Source organism: Protopterus annectens, chromosome 7.part0, assembly GCF_019279795.1.
Source record: "Protopterus annectens isolate FY-2018-M chromosome 7.part0, PAN1.0, whole genome shotgun sequence".
NCBI lineage: Eukaryota > Metazoa > Chordata > Ceratodontiformes > Protopteridae > Protopterus > Protopterus annectens.
In genome coordinates, this window is record NC_056739.1 from 1,567,414,878 (window position 1) to 1,567,437,310 (window position 22,433).

The following is a 22,433-nucleotide window of genomic DNA, read 5'->3' on the forward strand; positions in this document are numbered from 1 at the left end:
ATATTTAAGTGCCATACAGTCCTTTAGTTGAATGGTGGCCATCAGCCAGTCAAATCCACCTCAGCCCCTTACTCCCACACCTGTCTCTTCCAGTGCCTGAACCATTACTAAAACTCAGGTCATCTGGTCATAGTTAGAGCTTTATCCCTCTAAACCATACAGCCAAGCAGGTTTGTCAGCCATAATAAAGGCAGCATTATACCAGGAGTGGGGACCAGTCCTCCTCAGGAATGCAAGTAAGAGCTCTGTATCAGCATATATGATACAAGTGCAAAATAAAGGAATTAATGTGGTAAGTCATTTTGTACTCTATACCCACTTTTCTCCTGAAGGAGAAGTGATGTATTCATATTCCATATCTGTTTCCTTTCATTCTCTTACTTGGTTTCTGAAAACAGTGATAATAAGATTTGATTTCTTCTTTAAGTAATCCAAAGGCCCCTTGTCATGATAGGGAACATTTCCATCACATCAGTTTCTATCTACAGTGTATATTGCTTTGCTTTAGACAAGTGAAAAGTTCCAGTTGCCAAGATGTAGAATGCTGTGATGCAGTACATTACAGATGCTTTTTGACCGCCATGGCCTGTTCGTTCCTACCTAGTACTGTGAAAATAAAAAGACAGATAGGTAGGAGAAACCAAAGAAGGTGTTCAGTATGGGAAGATATGAGCAAAATGGTAAATGGAGTGAGGCATAGGGAGAAAGTGAACACATAAAATTAGCACAGAGAAAACAGTTAGTGATCAGGTACATAAGCAGCTACAGTTATGGTAATATTCATATACACTCAAAAGAAATTTCCCTGCACGGAAGTGATTGCACGGCTCAAAAACACACGGTAGACAAAAAGCAGAAGCCAGCAACTGTGAGCTGTGTAAACTAATTTAATTAGTTCTGAAAATAAAAAAAACACAAGAATAAACAGACCGGTTTCGGCTATGGTGTTAACCTAGCTTTCATCATTGTAAATTCCCCAAAACATCTTGAGGTTCTTTTATACACATAGAAATAATTAATCACAAAGTTTCATTGGTGAGCTCATGAATATTCGATGGTATACCAAATCATAAATATTCATTAAGATCAGGCTGGAAAAGTCCACCTAATTTCACAATCCATTTCTTCGCTTTTGTATTTAGTTTGTTGTGCCATCCAGATTTGTTAGATCTGTCGCCTATTATTTTATCAATGATAGTAAAATGAAATTTTGCTGTAGTATGTTTAAGAGTATGTTTATAAAGGGCATTACTCATTCTCTTACATTTGAGATCACTGAGGTGTTCAGAAATACGTAGCTTAAGAGGTCTGGATGTTTGTCCTATGTAGAATGCATGACAACTACAAGAATCCATGTAAATGATCCAATCCGTACTGCAATTTGCAAAAAACTTGATGTCATATATAGTACTGCAGTTACTACTGGAGAATTGTTTGGTTTTTAGCATGTTTGCAATGGCTGCAATAACCACATGGCATGCAGCCCACAAGTTTATCTCCAGAAATTAAGGTTTGGGTCATATTGTAATTGATGGCATCATGATGGTGTTTATAGTGGCTGAAATGAGATCCAAGATTTTTCCCCCTTCTGAATGAGAACATGCAGGTCTCAGATAAATGTTGTGACAAAACATTGTCAGCTAAAAGAATGTTCCAGTGTCATCTGATGGCATCAATGACTCTATTGGTATTTCTACCATATGTGGTAATAAATCATAGATTATTGTTTGTGTTTTGTGATTTATGTTTGTATTTAAGAAGGTCTTCTCTGTCTAAATTTGCAGCATAATTGCTTGCTGTATGTACATAACCCATGCCATAACCCCTTTCTTGGAACCTATTGGACAAATCTTTACGAAAAACCTCAAAGGTATTTTCTCTGAACAAATACGTCTCATCCTAATGAATTGTGACTTGGGGATGTTTTTAGTGATATGGGCTGGATGAAAGCTGGATGCGTGGAGTAAGGTGTTATAATGCTGGTATTTTCTGAATACTTCTGTACGGAGGGTGTTGTCTTCATTCCGTGTGACCAGCACATCCAAATATGTAATCTTGTGTTGGTCATAGTTGATAGTGAATTGTAAGCCCCATTTATTATCACTGAGATAATCAGTGAATTCCATCAAGTTTTCCACATCTGACCTCCACACCATCCAGCAATCATCCAGATATCTACGCCAAATATTAATTTCCATCAAGTAAATGTTGTGTGTAACATCATAAATGATTTGTTCTTCTATGTATGCCATATATAAATCTGCATATATGGGGGCAAATGATGCGCCCATTGCAGTACCCCGTATTTAGAGATAACATTGTGTACCATAGAAGAAAACATTTTTGGTAAGAACATATTCAGTTAGGCATATAAGAAAATTGTTAAAGCCAGGTTTGTATAACTCTGATTTGTATAACCAATATTCTATTGCATCTAGCCCTGCCCAATGTGGTATGTTGGTATACAGTGCACTTACATCCAAAGTACATAGCAACCAATTATCCTCTATTTGCATATCATTTATAATACCTAAAAATTCTGTGGTGTCCTGAATTCTAGATCTTACCCATCTCAGTAATGGTTGGTGTTTAAACACAGATGGATCAAGAGGCATTTTGCTATAATATCTGGCATCGTCCAACTGTCTCTGAGCCTCAGCGTCATATTGGGCCAAATTCATAACTACCACAGCACCATCTTTGTCCTCAGAAATGATAACCAAATGTTTATTATTAGAGAGTTCCTGTAAAATTGACATTTTAGTCTTTGAAAGATTATTGGATTTAGGGTGAGTCATACTCGATGTAAAGTGTAGATATTTGAGAACACTATTTTGAAAAAAAGCTCACACAAGGATGCATAGGTGGGACAAAGGTGGATTTGTGGTATTTGAAATTGTCAACAGTAACACCATCATCATTGTTATCATGAAATACAGTTTTAAATTAAGCAATCTGCAAAATGATGTAACATCTTGTGCAAATGTATGTTCTGGAGCAAAAAAAAACAGGTATAAAAGAAAGACCTTTATTCGACAAAGCAGTTTGTGAGTCAAATAATGTTACATTAGAAATGTTTAATACGTTTGTATTAGGACCCTTATTTATTTGTTCATCAACAGTTCCATTAAACCCTCCAAACGTCTTATTTTTTCAATGTTTTTTGCCTCCCCTCTTGTAAGGCCTAAAGGGGCCACACTATTGTTACATTTGGGGATGGGGTAGTCTGAGGTTTGCTGAGTGTCCAAATCTGTACCAGAAGAAGAATCACCCCCCGATGAATCAGTATATGTGTTGCATTTTCTGAGAATGGACTTGGGACGTTTACGTTTGGGAGTGGTGTTGGTTTTTTGATAACCACCTTCAAACCTAACATGTCTCATATGTTGAAAGGGATGACCTTTGTCATAATCTGTTTGGCCCCTTTGGAATTTTTTGAGTTTCCTATCCTTTAGTTGTTGTTCAAAGGTAAGTAAATCTGAACTAAGTTTGGACAATTGGGTGGAAAAAAATGGTTGGTCCTGATATTGATTGCTATCATCACATAATTTGCTAACATTAAGGATTTCCCTATCAATAATGCACTCATAATATCTAGATAATGTTTCAACAAATTTCATGGAGCAATTTTGTTGTATTGTTGACCATTCACTGGTTAATTGTTCATCTAATTCATAATTAGTGGCTGAATTTTTACTCTAAGCCCTCTGGGAGTTATCCCTTTGGCCATATACGCTTTGAATAATTTAAGATGCCATACATTGTACCTTAATGTTCTCATGTTTCTATTCAGTTGTTGAAATAACTTTTCACAGTGGGTTTCGGGATTGTCGATGGTATTGGGACTGTTATCATTGGGCCGTTCCCCTATTCTAAAAATACCCAAGTCTTCTTTATCAGAAGAAAGCCCAACCAAAATCCGATTTAGATCCATTATAAATGTAAAAAAGAATGTTGGATACAAAAATGTGAAGGAGCCACACAGACTCAAATATAGCTAGGAGACAATATCAGGTATAAAACTTTTATCAAACTGAGTGTTTAATCAAAGTCAGAAGATTGGTTTAAACATGTATATTAGCCAAAGACAGATTTCAAGTATAGAAGAAAATGAAATAAATGCAGTACCACGTCCTGATGATTGAAAAGATGATACATGGAAACTGGGCAATAATGACCAGTCAAACAAACCAATTATTGAGTCAAAACCAAAAATTTTGAACAATATGAAATCATGACGTCTAGGTGGTTGAAATCGGCCCTGACAAAAGTTCTCATAAATAGGCCTTGTCAGCTTACATTGAATTTATCATATAAGTATATAGAAGTTTGACATCTGATAGTTAACAAAAACCTTGCCACGTCCAGATCCACTTGTGAATGAATACCAAATCCAGAACAATAATGGTGACTGCAATAAAATTATATCACAACAGCCCTTGACAAATGGCAGTATGCTTGTAAGAAATAGAATCCAAGTTTGGCTGAATAAACATGTGTAAATCAGTAAGATATTATTGTCTGTAAGCTACTAATGAGTCCATCAAAAAAGCCAGTTGTCCATTTGAATTGGAATCCTATAGGTTGGACCAAAATTGACCAGATAGAGTGGGGAAGTTTAATGAACTATATAGTATATCTCATGTATATATATATATATATAGGTTCATAGGTTCATACATTAGTAGTAGGCTAACTGCCCTTGAGAGCCATTTTAAGCCTAGCCAATTATCCCTTGTGAGACTCATATATATATATATATATATATATATATATATATATATATATATATATATATATATACATATACATATATATATATATATATACATATATATATATATATATATATATATACATATACATATACATATACATATATCACCCACTGTAGAAAAAACTGGTGGTAAAAATAAGTCTAATATATATTTGGTAATAAATGATACTGTGTTAAATAAAATTATTTAGTATGACATACCTGATAAATACATTATAGTATGCATATAAATGGTCTCAAAACATCCAAAATGATTCACGATATTGCTGTTAACATGTGCATTGCAATATATTAATTCCCAAAACTGTGCCGATATAAGTGGCCTAGATATACTTGCAATACAAGTTGTCAGTTAGGGAGATATTCAAAGGTTGCCTGACTATGTTACAGGTCCAAAATCACCTCAAAATATATTCATTAATGAGACAAAAAACATTTTTAATAGTAAAAAACAACATTTGTTTAGGTCACTGTCAGGTATTCAATTATTATATACACATTACGATGCTAATTGTCAGCATAAATCATATATGTGAGTCCCAAACTTATACTAGTCCCAATGTCTTTTTTATCAAAATGAGTCCAATAAATATTAACCTTTAGTAAGAAATTGTCCAAAGGTTGCCTGACCGCCTTACAGGCCCGATAAATCCTGATTGATAGAGCAAAGGAATGTAATGCTGGTTTAGAAAACGGCCTTGATATGAATAGTATTATTCTGTTCAGTGATGTAGATGTATTGCCTTTATATCAATTGGGCACACAGTCATTTTTGTCCATCACAGATGTCCTTCAAGGATGCATCTGCAGTCATAACATATGGGTTGTCCTGCCTCAGGCAGCCCTTCAGTCGGCCGGATTCCAAAGTGTGGGTCTGGCCTCGGCTGATGTCACACTTTCCCCGATGTCAGAGCGTCTGGGGTATAAAAGCATCAGCCAATGCCATTTTCCTCAGTCTTTCTTGCCGCGCGGTGCCCGAAGCAGAAGCTGTTTGCAAGTGCCGGTCTGTCAGATCCAGTGATTTCAGCTACCGAAAACTTCGAAAAAGCTAAGTACCCCGTTGGGGGCTCTTTCTTGCCTCAGCCGATGTCAGATAAAGTAAATAATTGTTTAACTTGTGGGAAACAGATACCTCATAAGGATTTCTATTCCTACTGCCTTCCTTGCTTAGGCCCAGACCACGACGTATCGTCCTGTTCAGCCTGTGCTTCCTTCAACCGACGAACTCTTAGACGTTGGTCGGAGTTTGCAGAGGAATTTTTGGGGGCTAGTTTTGCATATAAAATGCCGTCGGAGACTCCGACATCACATTTGGTGAAAAAACGGAAGGACAAGGACCGACACTCGCAGCCCGCGGTTTTGGCTGAAACCACGGTAAGGCCTACCGCGAGTGTCTCGGTTTCGGTCGAAACCGAGTCCTCGGAGATTCCTTCGTCCGAATCCACTCAACCGACCACCGCGGCCCGGGAGGCCCCGGCTGAGTCGGCTACCGAGCTACCTACCGAAACCAGTGCCCAGGATATGTCCGACACCATACCTTTGGACATATCTACTCCTGCACGTGGGGCAGCTAGGCCCCCTGCTTCCATGTCCATTAAGGCCTTTTCTAGGGCTAAAGCTGCTAAACTTTCTAATGCTTTGCCTCCCAAAACTACATCCCAGAGGCCTTCCTCTAGTTCTCAGATCCTCAGCCTTGCAGAGGACCTTATTTCTTTAATTAGAGGTTCACAACCTCACCCGGACAGGGCCTCTCACCCTCCACCAGACAAAAGGCCCAGGACTGAGCCTTTGTACCCACACTCTTCAGATGAGTCCTCGCATGGTTCTGAGTTGTCAGACCACCAGGAGGAGGCTTATTCACCCTATGAGGATTCTGATGCAGAAGACTCTATCCCTTCGGCCTCCCCTCCTGAAGAGTTTTCTTTTGGTGAGACTCTACACTCCATGAGAGAGCATTTTCAATGGCAAGGTCAGGATTTCTCTGATTCTAGAAAAAGATTAAGGACCTTTTTACATTTGCCTCAGCATAGGCCCTTAGCTATACCTCCTGTTTTGAATGTAATTGATGATGTGTATAATGATGTAAGTACAGCCCCTGATACTCTCCCCCCGGCCCCTGCCAAACCTGATAAGATACTACAGTGTCCCGGATTCTCATTTCCATCTGTATAAAGCCCATTCTGCAGACCCAGAAACTATTACTCTGGGCCCTAAAGGGGTTGCGGCTGCCACTGCCAAAAATCCTCTACCTTCTGAAAGAGAGTCTAGAGCTTTAGAGAGATGGGGAAAGAAGGTATATACTTCTGCAACTCTTTCCGTCAGGGCACTAAATTGTCAATTTCATATGATACAGTGTATTTGTTAGATGAACTGAACAAGAAGCTTTCTTCTCCTGAGCCCCTTGACCGTAAATCCCTTCAGGATTTGGTACACAACTCACAGCAGGTTAGTAATCATTTCTTAAAGTGTGGTTATGATGCATTGGAGGCTTCATTTAGGTCAGCTATGACTGGGGCATTTATTCGTAGGCATGCCTGGCTGAAGGAACAATCTTTGCCAGACCATGTTAAAGCTAAACTCCTGGATGCTCCAGTGGAGAAACAAAATTTATTTGGCTCCTCTGCTCAGGAGGTCTTAAAAAAGTATGAAGAAAAGGCAAAATCAGTGCAAACAGTTAAGGATTTCCTACAAGTACAACCACCGAGATTCAGCAGAAACTGGCCTACTAAGAATTGGTCCTTTCCAGACTGGGACAGAGCCCAGTGAGGCAGGAACAGACGCCCCAGAGGCAGAGGCCAACCTAGGGGCTCTTACAGAGGCCGTCAGTGGCAGCCTGCCAACCAGAGAGGTAGTGCAACAGCAGCAACAACAACTACTACACCAGGACAGGTTCAATGACTTTACTCTGATTCCGCCCACCAGGGCTCAACTGGAAGCTCCCTTGGGCGGAACGCTTGCTTTATTCTCAGAAAATTGGCATTATATTACAAGGGACACATGGACACTGCAAATAATAGACAAAGGATACAGGTTCCACTTCCACACTTTGCCAAAAAGAAACGGAATGCCAAACCTACCACCAAATCAGAGGGCAGAGGCTTTAAAGCAGATCAACAACTTGCTTCAAATGAAAGCTATAGAAAAGGTACCACTTTTAGAGCAAGGCCAAGGATTTTACTCCAGACTATTCCTTATACCAAGAAAAGAAAAACAATGGAGGCCTATTCTCGACCTGTCCGCACTGAATACTTACCTTATTGTGCCAAAATTCAAGATGCTGACCCTACAGCAACTTCTTCCCATGTTGGGCAAGGAGTCTTGGCTGGTGACTCTAGATCTCAAGGAGGCATACCTGCACGTCCCTATTCGACCAAACTGCAGAAGACAGCTCAGATTTCTTGCAGGATCAGAGCATTATCAATTCTCAGCATTGCCCTTTGGCTTATCTACTGCGCCCAGAGTATTCACAAAATGCCTGGCATCAGTAATTGCACACTGCAGACTTCAGGGGATTCAAATCTACCCTTATCTGGACGACTGCCTTATACAAGCGGACAACAAGGTAAATTTGATAAAAGACTTGGCCTATGCCATCCACCTACTACAGGCATTGGGATACACAGTCAACATCCAAAAATCAAGACTGGTTCCATCCCAAAGGATAACCTTTCTGGGTGCGGATCTAGACACAACCACCCAAATGGCTTTTCTCACAGAAGAAAAACAAAAACAACTTCCGGATTACTTCATGAATCTGACAAGACAAGCTCAGCTTACTGCAAGGAAAATCCTGCAGGCCCTGGGTTACATGGCATCCTGCATAATTCTGATACCACAGGCCAGGCTGCATATGAGAAAATTACAATGGTATCTAAGGAGTGTATGGTCTCAACACAGTCACACTTTGGAAACTTTGATACCAATCATTCCTTGCCTTCAAAAGGAATTCCTGTGGTGGGCTCAGGCCTGCCAGTCCAACAGAGGGTTGCCTTTCAACAAACCAAAAACAAAACAAACCATCACCATGGACGCTTCAGACCGAGGATGGGGAGCACACATGGAGGGCAAATGTTTCCAAGGCCTATGGTCTCAAGGACAGCTACACATGCACATAAACCAAAAGGAAATGCTGGCAGTGATGCATGCAATCGAGGCTTTCAAACCCTTCCTCCATCAAGGCCACTTGTTAATAAGGACAGACAACACCACGGTCATGTGGTACATAAACAAGCAGGGAGGCACACACTCCTACCCTCTATGCCGGCTGGCTATGAATCTATGGGAGCTATGCCTGAAACTCAATATCCAACTGCAGTCCCAGTTCGTGCCAGGAAAGGAAAATACACTGGCAGACAGCTTAAGCAGAACTACCATGGATGCACACGAATGGATGCTGCACCCAGACATCTTCCAACTCATAACAAAGGCATGGGGAACGCCGGAGATAGATCTGTTCGCCTCCCCCCTCAACCATCAACTGAGGACATTCTGCTCAAGGACATGCCACCCACAAGCATGGAGGGTGGACTCTCTCTCTTTCAGTTGGAAAACTCTAAAAGTATATGCCTTCCCACCTCTCCCTTTAATGTACAAGGTTCGACTGAAGATCAGGGAGGAACAGCCAAGAGTGATTCTGATAGCTCCAAACTGGCCAAGGCAACACTGGTATCCACTATTGAGGAGCATGTCACAGGCAAAACCATGGCCTCTCCCCCTATGGCCTCTTCTTCTGACGCAGAACAATTTCAAGATCATGCATCCCAACTTAAAAACATTGCAGCTAACTGCCTGGAAAATCCCTTAAATCCAAAACAAAATGTTTTATCACAGAGAGTGAAGGACATTATCATGGAAGCTCGCCGGCCTTCCACAAGGAAGACATACTCAGCTAAATGGAAAAGATTTTTCTTTTGGAACACATCAAAAGGCTTAGATGTGACAGTGGCAAGCATGACACATATTCTGGAATACTTAGCAGAACTGTTCCACAATGGCCTTTCCCATTCTTCCATTAAGATTCATGCCTCAGCAATTTCAGCAGAATACAATGTGGATCCACCTATCTTCTCACACCCTCTCCTCAAGCAATTTCTGAGAGGGATCAAAATATCAAACCTCCAAGAAAACCCCCTTTACCTGCTTGGGATCTCAACTTTGTCTTGGAGAAACTAACACTTCCTCCCTTTGAACCAGCAGCAACAGCGGATCTTCAGTTTCTGTCTTGGAAAACTGCATTCCTTCTGGCAATAATTTCAGCAAGAAGAGTATCTGAGTTACAAGCATTAATGGCAGTACAGCCATTTCTTATCTTCCATCAGGACAGAGTTACACTAAGAACTAATCCTACTTTTATGCCAAAGGTGGTATCTAGGGTATCCTTGAACCAAGCTATTCACTTGCCTACGTTCTTCCCAAATCCGCAGAATAGAGGGGAAAAACTTCTGCACACCTTGGATATACACAGACAACTACGCTACTACTTGGACAGAACTAAAAGTAGCAGAAAAACTGACCAACTATTTGTAGCACATGCTGCTGGGGTGCAAGGAAAAGCAATTTCCAAACAGACAATTTCAAAATGGATAGGAAATTGCATTTAATTTTGTTACTCCATTCATGGAAAGTCAGTTCCTGCAAACATCAGACCTCATTCCACAAGGGCCACGGGGCCACCACTACAGCCTTCCTATGAGGGGTGGCTACCAAGGACATTTTAGAAGCTGCTACTTGGAGCTCCATGCATACATTTACCAAACATTACAATCTACCTTTATACTCCAGATCCAGAGCAGGCTTTGCTACTGCAGTCCTGCAGGGGATCCTAACTACACCATCTTTTTCTTAGTACCTCCTTCCCCAGATTGGCTATAGTATTCTACCCATATGTTATGACTGCAGATGCATCCTTGAAGGACATAGTACAGTTTTGTACCTACCATAAATGGAGATGTCCGATAGGTATGCATCTGCAGTCAGGTTTACCCACCCTCCTACCCCTCTGTGGTATTCCTAGGGTGTTTACCCCTCTTTTAGCTAGCTGGGGGAATCTATTATGGTGTATTTGTTTGTATATACATGTATATATATATATATATATATATATATATATATATATATATATATATATATATATAATTTTGCAAATGTTTGGAATTCTATTGCATTCATCCAAATTTAGCCTTCCTAGAGGGCACCTGGCATCTGGGGCAAGAAAAACTGAGGAAAATGGCGTCGGCTGATGCTTTTATACCCCAGACGCTCTGGCCGGGAAAGTGCAACATCAGCCGAGGCCAGACCCAGACTTTGGAATCCGGCCGACCGAAAGGCTGCCTGAGGCAGGACAACCCATATGTTATGACTGCAGATGCATACCTATCGAACATCTACATTTATGGTAGGTACAAAACTGTACTTTTTTGAAGACAGCCCTCGGCCTTATGTGTTTGCTGAATCACAAAGAGTTGCCCCTTCAAACCAGCACCGGATAACACAGCTTCTGAATGTGTAAATCAAGTTGCCACACGATATAAATGCTTTCTGTCCCCAATAGCGGTAAAAAATAATAATATACATGTGTTTTATAGTTCCAAACAGAACACCAAATAATATATTTGCAGAAAAAAAGGTAGACAGAATTTAGTTGTTTAAGTATAAAGTCCAATGAGTAATATTCGTTTGCTAAAATGTCATGAAAAGTGGCCCATGACCATGTAGAAAACACAACAAATGGCCGATAGTAAAATTAGCTTTGCACAAAGTTCCTGATGTTATTAAAAAACTTTATAACCATTTGTTGTCCGTAAATATTATTTAGATGTAGAAATCCACTTAGGCATACTCACAGCCGTTTTTTCATGAAGTCGTATGTTCGCGCTATACTGAAATTGTAAGGTTATACAACCAGGAACAAACTGCCAATGTTAAACACACTGATACACCCAGATACACCTCCGATATCATCCAGGTAAAAGAAAAGATATAAACTGTTAGACGTAGAACATAGCGACTGGATTGGAAAGGCCCCGTTGATTTCCAAATACAGCAACTAACGAAAAATTGCTCAAAGCAGTTTCAATTTGTAGACCACAGTTAGTAATTATAAAAGAAAGTCCTTGGATGTACAAAGCAAATAATTGTATCCAACCAAAGTATAAATAGGAGCTCAGTAATTATGGAGAATCTGGTACAGATTCTACCCACACAGCAAGCCACAGACTACCAGCAGGAAACAGAAATGTGCACTGAAAAGGAATTCCCCTGCATGGAAGTGATTGCACGGCTCAAAAACACATGGTAGACAAAAAGCAGAAGCCAGCAACTGTGAGCTGTATAAACTAATTTAATTAGTTATGAAAATAAAAAAACACAAGAATAAACAGACCGGTTTCGGCTATGGTTACAGTATGGGTTATCTACATACAGCAAGCAATTATGCTGCAAATTTAGACAGAGGAGACCTACTTAAATACAAACATAAATCACAAAACACAAAAATAATCTACGATTTATTACCACATATGGTAGAAATACCAATACAGTCACTGATGCCATCAGACGACACAAACATTCTTTTAGCTGACAATATTTTGTCACAACATTTATCTGAGACTTGCATGTTCTCATTCAGAAGGTGGAAAAATCTTGGATCTCATTTCAGCCACTATAAACACCATCATGATGCCATCAATCACAATATAGCCCAAACCTTAATTTCTAGAGATAAACTTGTGGGCTGCATGCCATGTGGTCATTGCAGCCACTGCAAACGTGCTAAAAAGCAAACAATTCTCCAGTAGTAACTGCAGTACTATTTATGACATCAAGTTTTTTGCAAATTGCAGTATGGATTGGATCATTTACATGGCTTCTTGTAGTTGTCATGCATTCTACTTAGGACAAACATCCAGACCTCTTAAGTTACGTATTTCTGAACACCTCAGTGATGTCAAATGTAAGAGAATGAGTAATGCCCTTTATAAACATACTCTTAAACATACTACAGCAAAATTTCATTTTACCATCATTGATAAAATAGTAAGCGACAGATCTAACCAATCTGGATGGCACAGCAAACTAAATACAAAAGAGAAGAAATGGATTGTGAAATTAGGTGGACTTTTTCCAGCCAGGTTTTAATGAATATTTATGATTTGGTATACTAATGAATATTCATGAGCTCACCAATGAAACTTTGTGATTAATTATTTCTGTGTGTATAAAAGAACCTCAAGATGTTTTTGGGAATTTGCACTGATGAAGGCTAGGTCAACACCATAGCCGAAACCGGTCTGTTTATTCTTGTGTTTTTTTTATTTTCATAATTAATTAAATCAGTTTATACAGCTCACCGTTGCTGGCTTCTGCTTTTTGTTTAATATTCATATACAGACAACAGTGGGAGAGGAGGCAGCAGAATGTAATTGGAAAGAGAGAATTGATCATTGCTTAAGAAAATTATTAGAAGACTGCAGTTTTACCAGTGTTGAAGAAGAAGGGAGATGATTTACAAACCAGAAGACAGACAAGCAGGTAGATTGTATGGAGCAGGATGAGGGATTTGTCAAATCATACTTTACCTTGATAGGCAACAGAATGTTCTCTACCTTTCAGAGAGGATGAAGTACAAAGATAGAATGGGGTGGGAGCTCCAAGATGCATATCACATGCCAGTAATATGTTTAATGTGTGGTTTCCTAACATGTACTGTCAAAACTGTATAACACATTTGAACTGATTGTGTTTTATAGGCTGGAACTGGTGGAGGAGCACTGTATACGCTGACAGTCCCAAACCTTAATCAGTTGTCTCGGATAACAGTGTTCGACATCTATAAAGTAGATCTAGTGCTGTCGTCACCAGATGGGCAGTGGGTAGTAGCTGGTACATCTGAGAGTATAGATGTATGTCCAAAGGTATGTTATAACAAGCAACATTATAAAATGTTTCTCTTAATTGCTCTGTATGTTGCGTGTTTCAAAATGGATAACTTTTTGCCACTCTGCATATTTCAGTTTCTGTACAACCAAAAAGCAATAAATTGGAGAGTTTCAGAGGAAAAGGCCTCAGTTGATTTGGAATAAAGTTTAATTTCCTTCGGTTAACCTGTCATTTCTCACTCCAGTTGCAAACAGTACGTCAGTTACACAGCAGAAATGTCTTTTGATTTAGCCTAAAGCACTGCAGTTGGCAATACATTAATTGTTCAGTATAGTTGTTCTGAGAGACTACTGTCAGTGTAAACATCTGTCTTACTGAATGTGTCTACCCCATAATAGATGTACACATACATTTGTGTACCCCACTTAGGGAGATGGCAAACATCCTCAGACACATGCATTATGGTATCTGTTGTGTTCACACCTTTACTGATATCTTGCACTCTACTAAAACCACACTTCTGTTGTCCTGCCTCTTTTTTAAAACAGTAGAACTCATTTAATAGAAACTGAAGAATTATTTGTAAATGTCTAGTACTTCTGTAAATGTATTGCTACCTGTTTTATATTACAGGCTCTGTCCATTTTGCATTACTGACTGTGTTCAGCATCTTTGCTGCTTTGCATACTTATTAATTGACATGTCCAACAAAGTGTTTGATTGTAAGTGTGTCCCATACATTTCTATTTTGTTTTGTACAGCTGCATTACTTTCTTGTATTTTACATTGCAGTATATGAAATTTTGCACATCACCTGTTAATTTGTTACATATACATTGACATTATTCATTATCGTTGTTAACTTAAGCCCAGTGAATTTACAACTGTGTGTTCCAGTTTGATGCATTTTGTTGCATCCATCAACCCCACTATCAGTTGTTATAACCTGACCTCATTATCTGCTATGGCTTCCCTGTATTCCTGGGCTTGTCTCTGAAAATGTAAATTATCTTCATTTGTTGCCACATAGCACCCATGTATTTGATAAATTTAGCCCTTTAAATACTTCCCTGTGAAACAGTAATCTGCACCCCAACCCCCTGCTGGCTTCATTTGAAAGTTAATTTGCAATCATTTGTCCAAAGTTAAATAACCTCAACTTGTCTTGTCATGCTAATAGCTATTGAAATATAGCAGAACTCTGCCCCCCCACCCACACACACACACACACACACACACACACACACACATACACACAATAAAAAACTTCCAGTCAGTAGTTTCAGGATTTCACACAGGAGTATTAAAAATTCACTGCAGAATATGCCAAGTTTGTTGCCTGGGTAGTGTGCCTTTACCCTGAGATTTTGTCCCTTCCCAAAATATGCCTGAGACGAATGCCCCACAGAGCAGTGGGGCATGTTACAACTTCCTGGTTATGTGAAGGATGCAGATGTAATCCTTTGATCACAAAAAATAGAAAATGATATATAGGAAACATTAAGAGCCAAACATAAAGAACCAGCAATTTCAGAAAAGGATGATAAACTTAAGGAAAGGGCTTGAGATGCTAAATGAAGCAGTTTATGATAAATCTTAAATAGCCATTAGTTTCCCAGAAAACTAGATATAGTTCCAGTGGCTCACACTTCAGGGTAAATGCATCTGATCAAAACCTTCTTAAAAAGCTTTACCTGTGTTAAGACCTTTACAAAAACTCTGGTTCATTACCAAATTGTGTGTATCAGTGGGCAGCGGCAGTGCAGCGGTTAGCATTGTCGCCTCACAGCAAGAGGTTCTCCAGTTCGATTCTCAGATGGAGTGCCTTCTGTGCAGAGTCTACATGTCCTCCCTGTGGTTGAATGAACATTAAAGACATGCAGATAGGTGCGTGTGTGGGTGTTCCTTCTTTGAAGGTTGGGCGCTGGGCTGGCAACTCGACACCGTAAATATCCACTGCCAATCATTAGCAGACCGGTGATCCGCTGTGGCGACTCCTAACCGGGAAAAGCCGAATAGTAATAGTGGCACAAAAAGTAGTACACTCCTCTTTAGTGCAGAAGGCTGTTGATTCGATTCCCATAGCAAGTAGATGGATTGTTGACAATGCAGTGCAGCATAAGCGGGGTGCTGCACTCCTGAGTGTGTCTCCTTTGGGTAAGACATTAAACTGCAGTCCCATTTGTTTGAGTTGATGATACCTCAAACAGATGTAAAAAATCTACAGCACCTATAGAAAAGAGTAAGGGAAGTTCCCCAAATTTCCCCTAGTCTTATAAATACCCCATTTGGTCTCCCATGAAAAGAGGCCACTAGCCTGGAGCTAACCTGGTCAGCAAAGGATAAATAAAAAATAAATAAATACATAACTAAAAACAAATTTCCACACTAGTGCAGGTTTCCACCCATGAATCCCTCACTATTACTATTCTTTGCTAAGGAAATGTTGTCAGGTTACCGTTGACTGCAGAGCATCTTTGTAGAGACTATTTGATATTCTTCTCCATAGGGGCTTATACAAAATCTCATAATCAAATGTCAGTGACTCATTCATCAGTACCTGTGATTATAACTTTTCTACCTGTCCACATACACCTGCATTTATCAGGAATTTGCACAGGAATATTTAAAATAAAATTGTGCAAGAGGCTGCCAGATCTGAATCTAGTGTAACACTGATACAACCATTGTCATTTCTACTGCTGACCCACTACAGGTCTGTTGATGAAGACATTTGATCAGTTATCCCGATGCCTGCATCAGTTAGAGATGGAAAAGAGAAAATAGAAATGAAAAAGATTAGCTTCTCTATTAGCCTCTCATGAAGAGGAAACTTGTTTTATGAGTTATATCCACTATCCCTTGCCTTTAGATTTCACAGTATTCAGTTTATTCCCAGAAGATGTTACCTTTGTGGAAACTGTTAATGTAATGGAGGGATTTTGGGGGTTGCCAACAAAGTATTTCTTCTATCAGGAGGAAAAAAATGTACTTTGAGATGGTGGGGCCAAAATACTAAGTGGACTGACCATTATTAAAAACCTTCCAGGATGTATTAAATCCAGCATCTCATTACCCAGATACCCAGCCACCAGTTTCCAAAAAGGTATATAATCTCTACTGGTTACCACCTGATATACCAGATTTGTTTCACAATTTAAAGCAGATCCTGCTACTCTGATCTTAAGTCTAAAGCAGTATCAAAAGCAAATAGTTATTTTTGTACCTTACTCCTAGACAAGTAGTCTAGGGTGATGAATAGACTTAGTAAGATGGTTATTATTTTTCAAAGCTTGATGTAAGAGGCAAGAGCTACTAACTCTTAGCACACATGGTTCACTACCAAATTATGTGTAAAATCAAATGCAAGAAACTGGTCAGTCTTTACTCAACAGTGAGACCAATGATGAAAGGGATAGCAGTATCCTAAGTGAAAGACCTGTTCTGGTAGAGTTTGTAATGTAATCTAGAGCAGATGCTGCAGTTACAAAAGGTATAATTAGTAGGACATATAAAATACTGCATGGTCAGTCAGAGGAGGTGAGGAAAGATTGGGAAACTAGATTGGATAAGCAATTCTCAAGGAAATAATGGGAGGACATATGTATGGCTTCCAAATATGCAACAAACTCTAGAAGATGTAGGATTTTCACTTGGAAGTGTTTGCATTGGTATTTTTATACCCCAAGTAGACTCCAAAGAATTTTCCTCAGGTAGATGGAAAATGTTGGAGGTGTGCTGAGGAAGAAAACAGTAACTGGGAACATGTTTTTAGGAGTGTAATGAATTGGCACACTTTTAAAAATTCCCTACAGAGTACTCTGTCAGAAATATTGGGTGAGCAAATGGGTGTAACTAAGGAAATGCAGGATCTGAATTGCCTAGTCATAGCAAGGCCTTCTTAAATTTACTTTTGGTGGGTGCCAAAAAACAATTACTACAAAATGGAAATCAAAGTCAAAATCAACTGTAACAGAGATAAAAGAACTGTACGTGGGTATTTAGAAAAGGTAGGAACAAATTACATAGAAAGAAATGGAAACTGTGGGAACAATACATGCAGAATAGTGTTTTGCATTAATGGAAGCATACCTCTCAACCTCTTAGAGCAAAACATCTGGACAAAGCCATAAACAAAGGGGGGACAAAGGCCTAAAAATAGGGACACTTTTTAAATATTGCTCTTACAAACTTAGAAAATTTTTAGAATAACAAATGTTGCATTAGCATGAATTTTCTGAAAGGGTATAAAGCTTGAAACTCAAATGTTGGTCATTATTTTCTGACTTCAAACCTCAATGATTTACCAACAATGTGCCAGAAAACCACAATTTTATGAGAGACAGACCAAAAATATGAGGCAAAAATCTGGACATTCTCCGAAAATCTGCACAGTTGAGAGGTATGAATGGAAGACAGGAATTGATCAATTTGTGTAACATTGAATTGATGATAAATATACAAAAGAATATATGTGCTGTATGTTTGCAACTGGGAATATGTTAATATGATTTGTTTTCTTTTATACAAGTGTATGTTTGTCCATGTCTTAAGTGATAATTCAATAAAGGTGTTAAAAATAAAAACAGTGACACTGATGACAAATTTAAGGAATTTACTTGAGCAGACAATAAATGGAGTTTAAGCTTGCTTATGACTTTGTTAATGCATCCAGTCATTGCTGTCATGGCTTTGGACAGAATCCTGTCCAGAAAGTATTAAAGCATAACTTCTGGATGTTCCTTTTTCTCCAGATTATCTGGTAAACCTGATGATGATCTTCTTTCTGAGCTAGAGAAGAAAGGGTAACCCACATCTGTGGTTAAACTGCTCTACTGTGAGTTTTTTCCTCAGTATTTGAGGAGTTCCCCTTCAACTAAAAAGCCCACACTGAAAGGCCATTTTACAGAAAGCAGTAGACCTCGTTGTAACAATATTATAAAAAGCAAGTGGATTTCTTCATTGTCTTCCACCAAACCTTCTTAAAGAAAACATTGAAAACAAAATATTTGTGTCCACATTTTTCCTCTACCCCCATCCCCTTCCTACTCTTTACACAACAAATGTCAACACCTTCTCCAGTTCTGACAAGCTGTTACCAGAAAAAATGAGACTGAGAGCCAATTTCTCAAGGTTCTTACAGTGTTACCCCAAATAGTGTTCATTTACTTTTATTTCACATCTAATTGCTTAGACTACTTTCTATCAGTTATTCACAGCAAGCAACTGGTTATGTATCTTGTATCGAAGATGGTAATGGCCCCAAAGGGCCAAAGGTTTTACTCCACGTTTTCTGTAATCCCAAAAATAGACAGACCATGGAGGCCTTTCTTGGAAATGCCCTTATTCACTCCATTTATAATCATAAAAATGTTCCTCAAAACTATTCTTCAGCTTTTGGAATACAACTCATTAATGGCATTATTAATGTGAAGGTGCCTACCTGAATATTTCTATTTGACCATCAGAGAGGCTGTACTTTTATTTTCATTTAACAAGGTTTCAGCTTCAGATGGCAATTGTTACATTTGGGCTATCCCTAGACTCCAGAGTATTTAAAAAGTGTTTAGTTATTTTTTAATTTCTTCAAATATTTGGGGTTCATAATACCATGACAGGAATGGGCCCCATTCATAAGTCAAGGTACAGTTAATTAAAATTCATAAAATTAATATTGTTTCATTCTTTGGTGTTTGCCAAGGCTGCTTTTTTCAGCATCCACTATGTACCCAGACTTTTTCCTTCTGTAGTTTATATGAAATTGTCTGTATTGACAACATATTAAAGTATGTATAATTTTTTATTAAACTTTTCCCATACTGCTATTAGAATAAGTTAAGTTCTTTATTCCATGTTGATAAAGTTTCTGTTTACATTTCCTAGCATTTGAAACTTTATTTCTCAGTACACAGGATACTGCAATCTCTAGGTTACTTGTTTTACTGTTAATGTTATGTTTGTCCATTTTATCTTCAACTGCAGTATCTGTTTTTTTTTTTTGCGTTCACTTTCTTGACTGTTGGTATTGGATGATCTATGTGATCCAGTACTTCATTTTCAGTAATTCATTATGGCTCATATTTCCAATGCTTATCAGCTACCTGTATGTTGTTGTGTTTGCACAAGCCACTATGTGACAGTCTTGCCATGTTATTGTGCCTTTGAGTGTACAGACCCACAGACGTGAGAGCACTAGGATATGCTCATCTATGGTCTCTAATAATAAATATATTCCTTAGCTAGCCAACTGTTTACTAGTAGCCCAAAACATACTTTAATTAATTAATTACCAAAATTATAGATGTAGCTGGCATTAGTCCTGACACTGCAAAATGTGGACTAGTCACCACAGGTCTATATGTTTCGGCAACAACCAGTCTCCTGCCAGCTCCAGTCCTTCCCCCTCATCCTGTAATGTGCTGCTGCTTGCTGTGTTTCCAAATCGGGTAATCCTAGGATGGCATAGTAAGTCTGTAATGAAATTTCAGCCATGCAGTAAAAGACAATTTTGACAGCACAAAAGAATTAGAGGGTTTTGGTGCTCCTCAAGTTCCCCTTGGACGGGATATTTTAGTGGAGGAATAGGTGGGTAGGATGCTTCCAATATCCATGCCAATACCAACTAAATCAAGGTCGGGAAGGGTAAAGAATATAAGAAACTGTTAGAGTACAAGTAAGATATTCAAGAAATGGTTATAACATGAAAAGTTTTCACTTATCTTCCCTAAAATGAGTACGATAAACACTCCCCCAACTCAAGTTGACTCCAAGACAATCGCACATGTTCCAGTGTCCAGAATATACCATCTTAAATCTTAAGATGTTCTACAGCATCATCTACTTCAAGTTGTAGATATTTTCAAGAAAGTGGGCAGAGCCTAAAACCACAAAAAATCCTATGTTCCCTTTCTCAAAAGAGCATTCTTAAGGACAGTTTAGACTTAGATCTGAAAATGTTTCCTTTCCCTAGGACAAGATAAAAAAATATTTACATTTATAAAGCAAATGGTTTATCTGCCCAAGCTGTAACAAGATGATTACTCTGAGCTTTCAGCTGCATGTCTTTATCTATTTTAATGATCCCATTGGCAAGACCACACGAGTACATCTTGGTGACTATCGAGGATTCTGTGGAATCATTCAATGGATCCACTGGAAACCTTGGTTCCAAAATCATGGTCAGTAAAAAGAGTTTCTTTGTTGATCCTGTTTGCTGTGTCTCTGGATCCTTGCAGCCTATCAACATGTATGTCATTCCTACTCTCCAGTGTGTAACCAGAGTCTTACAGCATATTCTTTAGATTGTACATTGAGAGCTCATTAGAGGGATCTCTCAGTTCAGAGATACTGGCTTCATCAGGGCAAGCATGTTCACGTCAGTATCAAGGGAATGAGCCCTGTTCCACGGCATAGTGGTCTGTAGCCTTGACTGCATCCCCAGTAGAGATCAATTAGTAGCTTAGGCACTGGGCGTGACAGCCACTCACTCACTCCCATCTTGCCCACCTAAGTAGCTGTCACACCCAGTAGAGATCAGTTAGTAGCTTAGGCACTGGTTGTGACAACAACTTAGGTTGGGAAGATGGGAGTGATTGAGTGGCTGATGTCAGCCTACCCATGCTTTGGGGGAGGGGGCTTGTTTTGGCACTCTGAAATCCCTGTATCTACTGGACAGAGGTACACAGCATACTGGGTGTGTATCGGATATGTGCACTTGGCTCTGCCAAACTACATTCACATCATAGCTTATATGTGTGTGTGCAGGAATGTGCATGCCCACAGAGAAAGGCATTGTAGACCCTCAGATACGTGAGTGTACACCTCTGCAGCTTGTAGAGGGACTAAGGACAAAACAAGGAAAATCTGTGATAACTACCAGGATGATGACCTAACAAAATTGTCTGTCACCCACATGGGAACCACTGGGTTAGCCGATAGTTTACAGGCAATGGGGAGAATAATGAATATAAAAAATATATGAAGAAATGAAGGGTAATATTCAAGATCATTAAAACTCTTTACATCAGCTTCACTTTAGATTCTCTGCAGATCTGTAATGTTGAGGACCAGTGTTGATTTAACAATGGGCAATTCAACAGTAGTCACATTAGATGGCAGATTATCTACCAGTATGCCAAAGATCCCTTGGTTGATCCATGTAGCAGGCATGTATTCCTCACTCACAAAAGCCAGCTGTACAATACATGTTTTTTTTTTTTTTGGGGGGGGGGGTCTTTTGGGAATACTTAAGGCCTTACAGTTCATCTCACTATACACTTACTGCAGTTTTGTTTCACCTCACTCACCACAGTATTTGGCAGATAGATGCATTTTCCTTCCCAAGAACTAGTGAATCGATGTATACTTTCCTTCATTCCCATTGATTCAGTGGATGTTACAAAAGGCAGGACAAGCCAGAGTTAATTCTTAATGCAGTAATCTAGTTCATACAGGCAGACACACAGCTTTGATGTCCTTCAAGGATGCATCTGCAGTCATCACATATGGGTTGTCCTGCCTCAGGCAGCCCTTCGGTCGGCCGGATTCCAAAGTCTGGGTCTGGCCTCGGCTGATGTCGCACTTTCCCCGATGTCAGAGCGTCTGGGGTATAAAAGCATCAGCCAACGCCATTTTCCTCAGTCTTTCTTGCCGCATGGTGCCCGAAGCAGAAGCAGTTCGCAAGTGCCGGTCGGCCAGCTCCTGTGATTCAGCTACCGAAGACTTTGAAAATCTAAGTACCCCGTTGGGGACTCTTTCTTGCCTCAGCCGATGTCAGATA

General features: G+C 39.3%; 1 protein-coding gene across 3 annotated transcripts in view; it reads left to right on the plus strand.

Annotated features, from left to right (window-relative positions):
* The window catches only part of FBXW12 (F-box and WD repeat domain containing 12), a 1,108,462-nt gene that overhangs the window by 515,018 nt on the left and 571,011 nt on the right, over positions 1 to 22,433 (plus strand). For all 3 annotated transcript variants that reach the window (XM_044078114.1, XM_044078116.1, XM_044078115.1), the window contains one exon: positions 13,525 to 13,689. In XM_044078114.1, the coding sequence (XP_043934049.1) occupies positions 13,525 to 13,689 (165 nt within the window). The remainder of the gene's footprint in view (positions 1 to 13,524; positions 13,690 to 22,433) is intronic.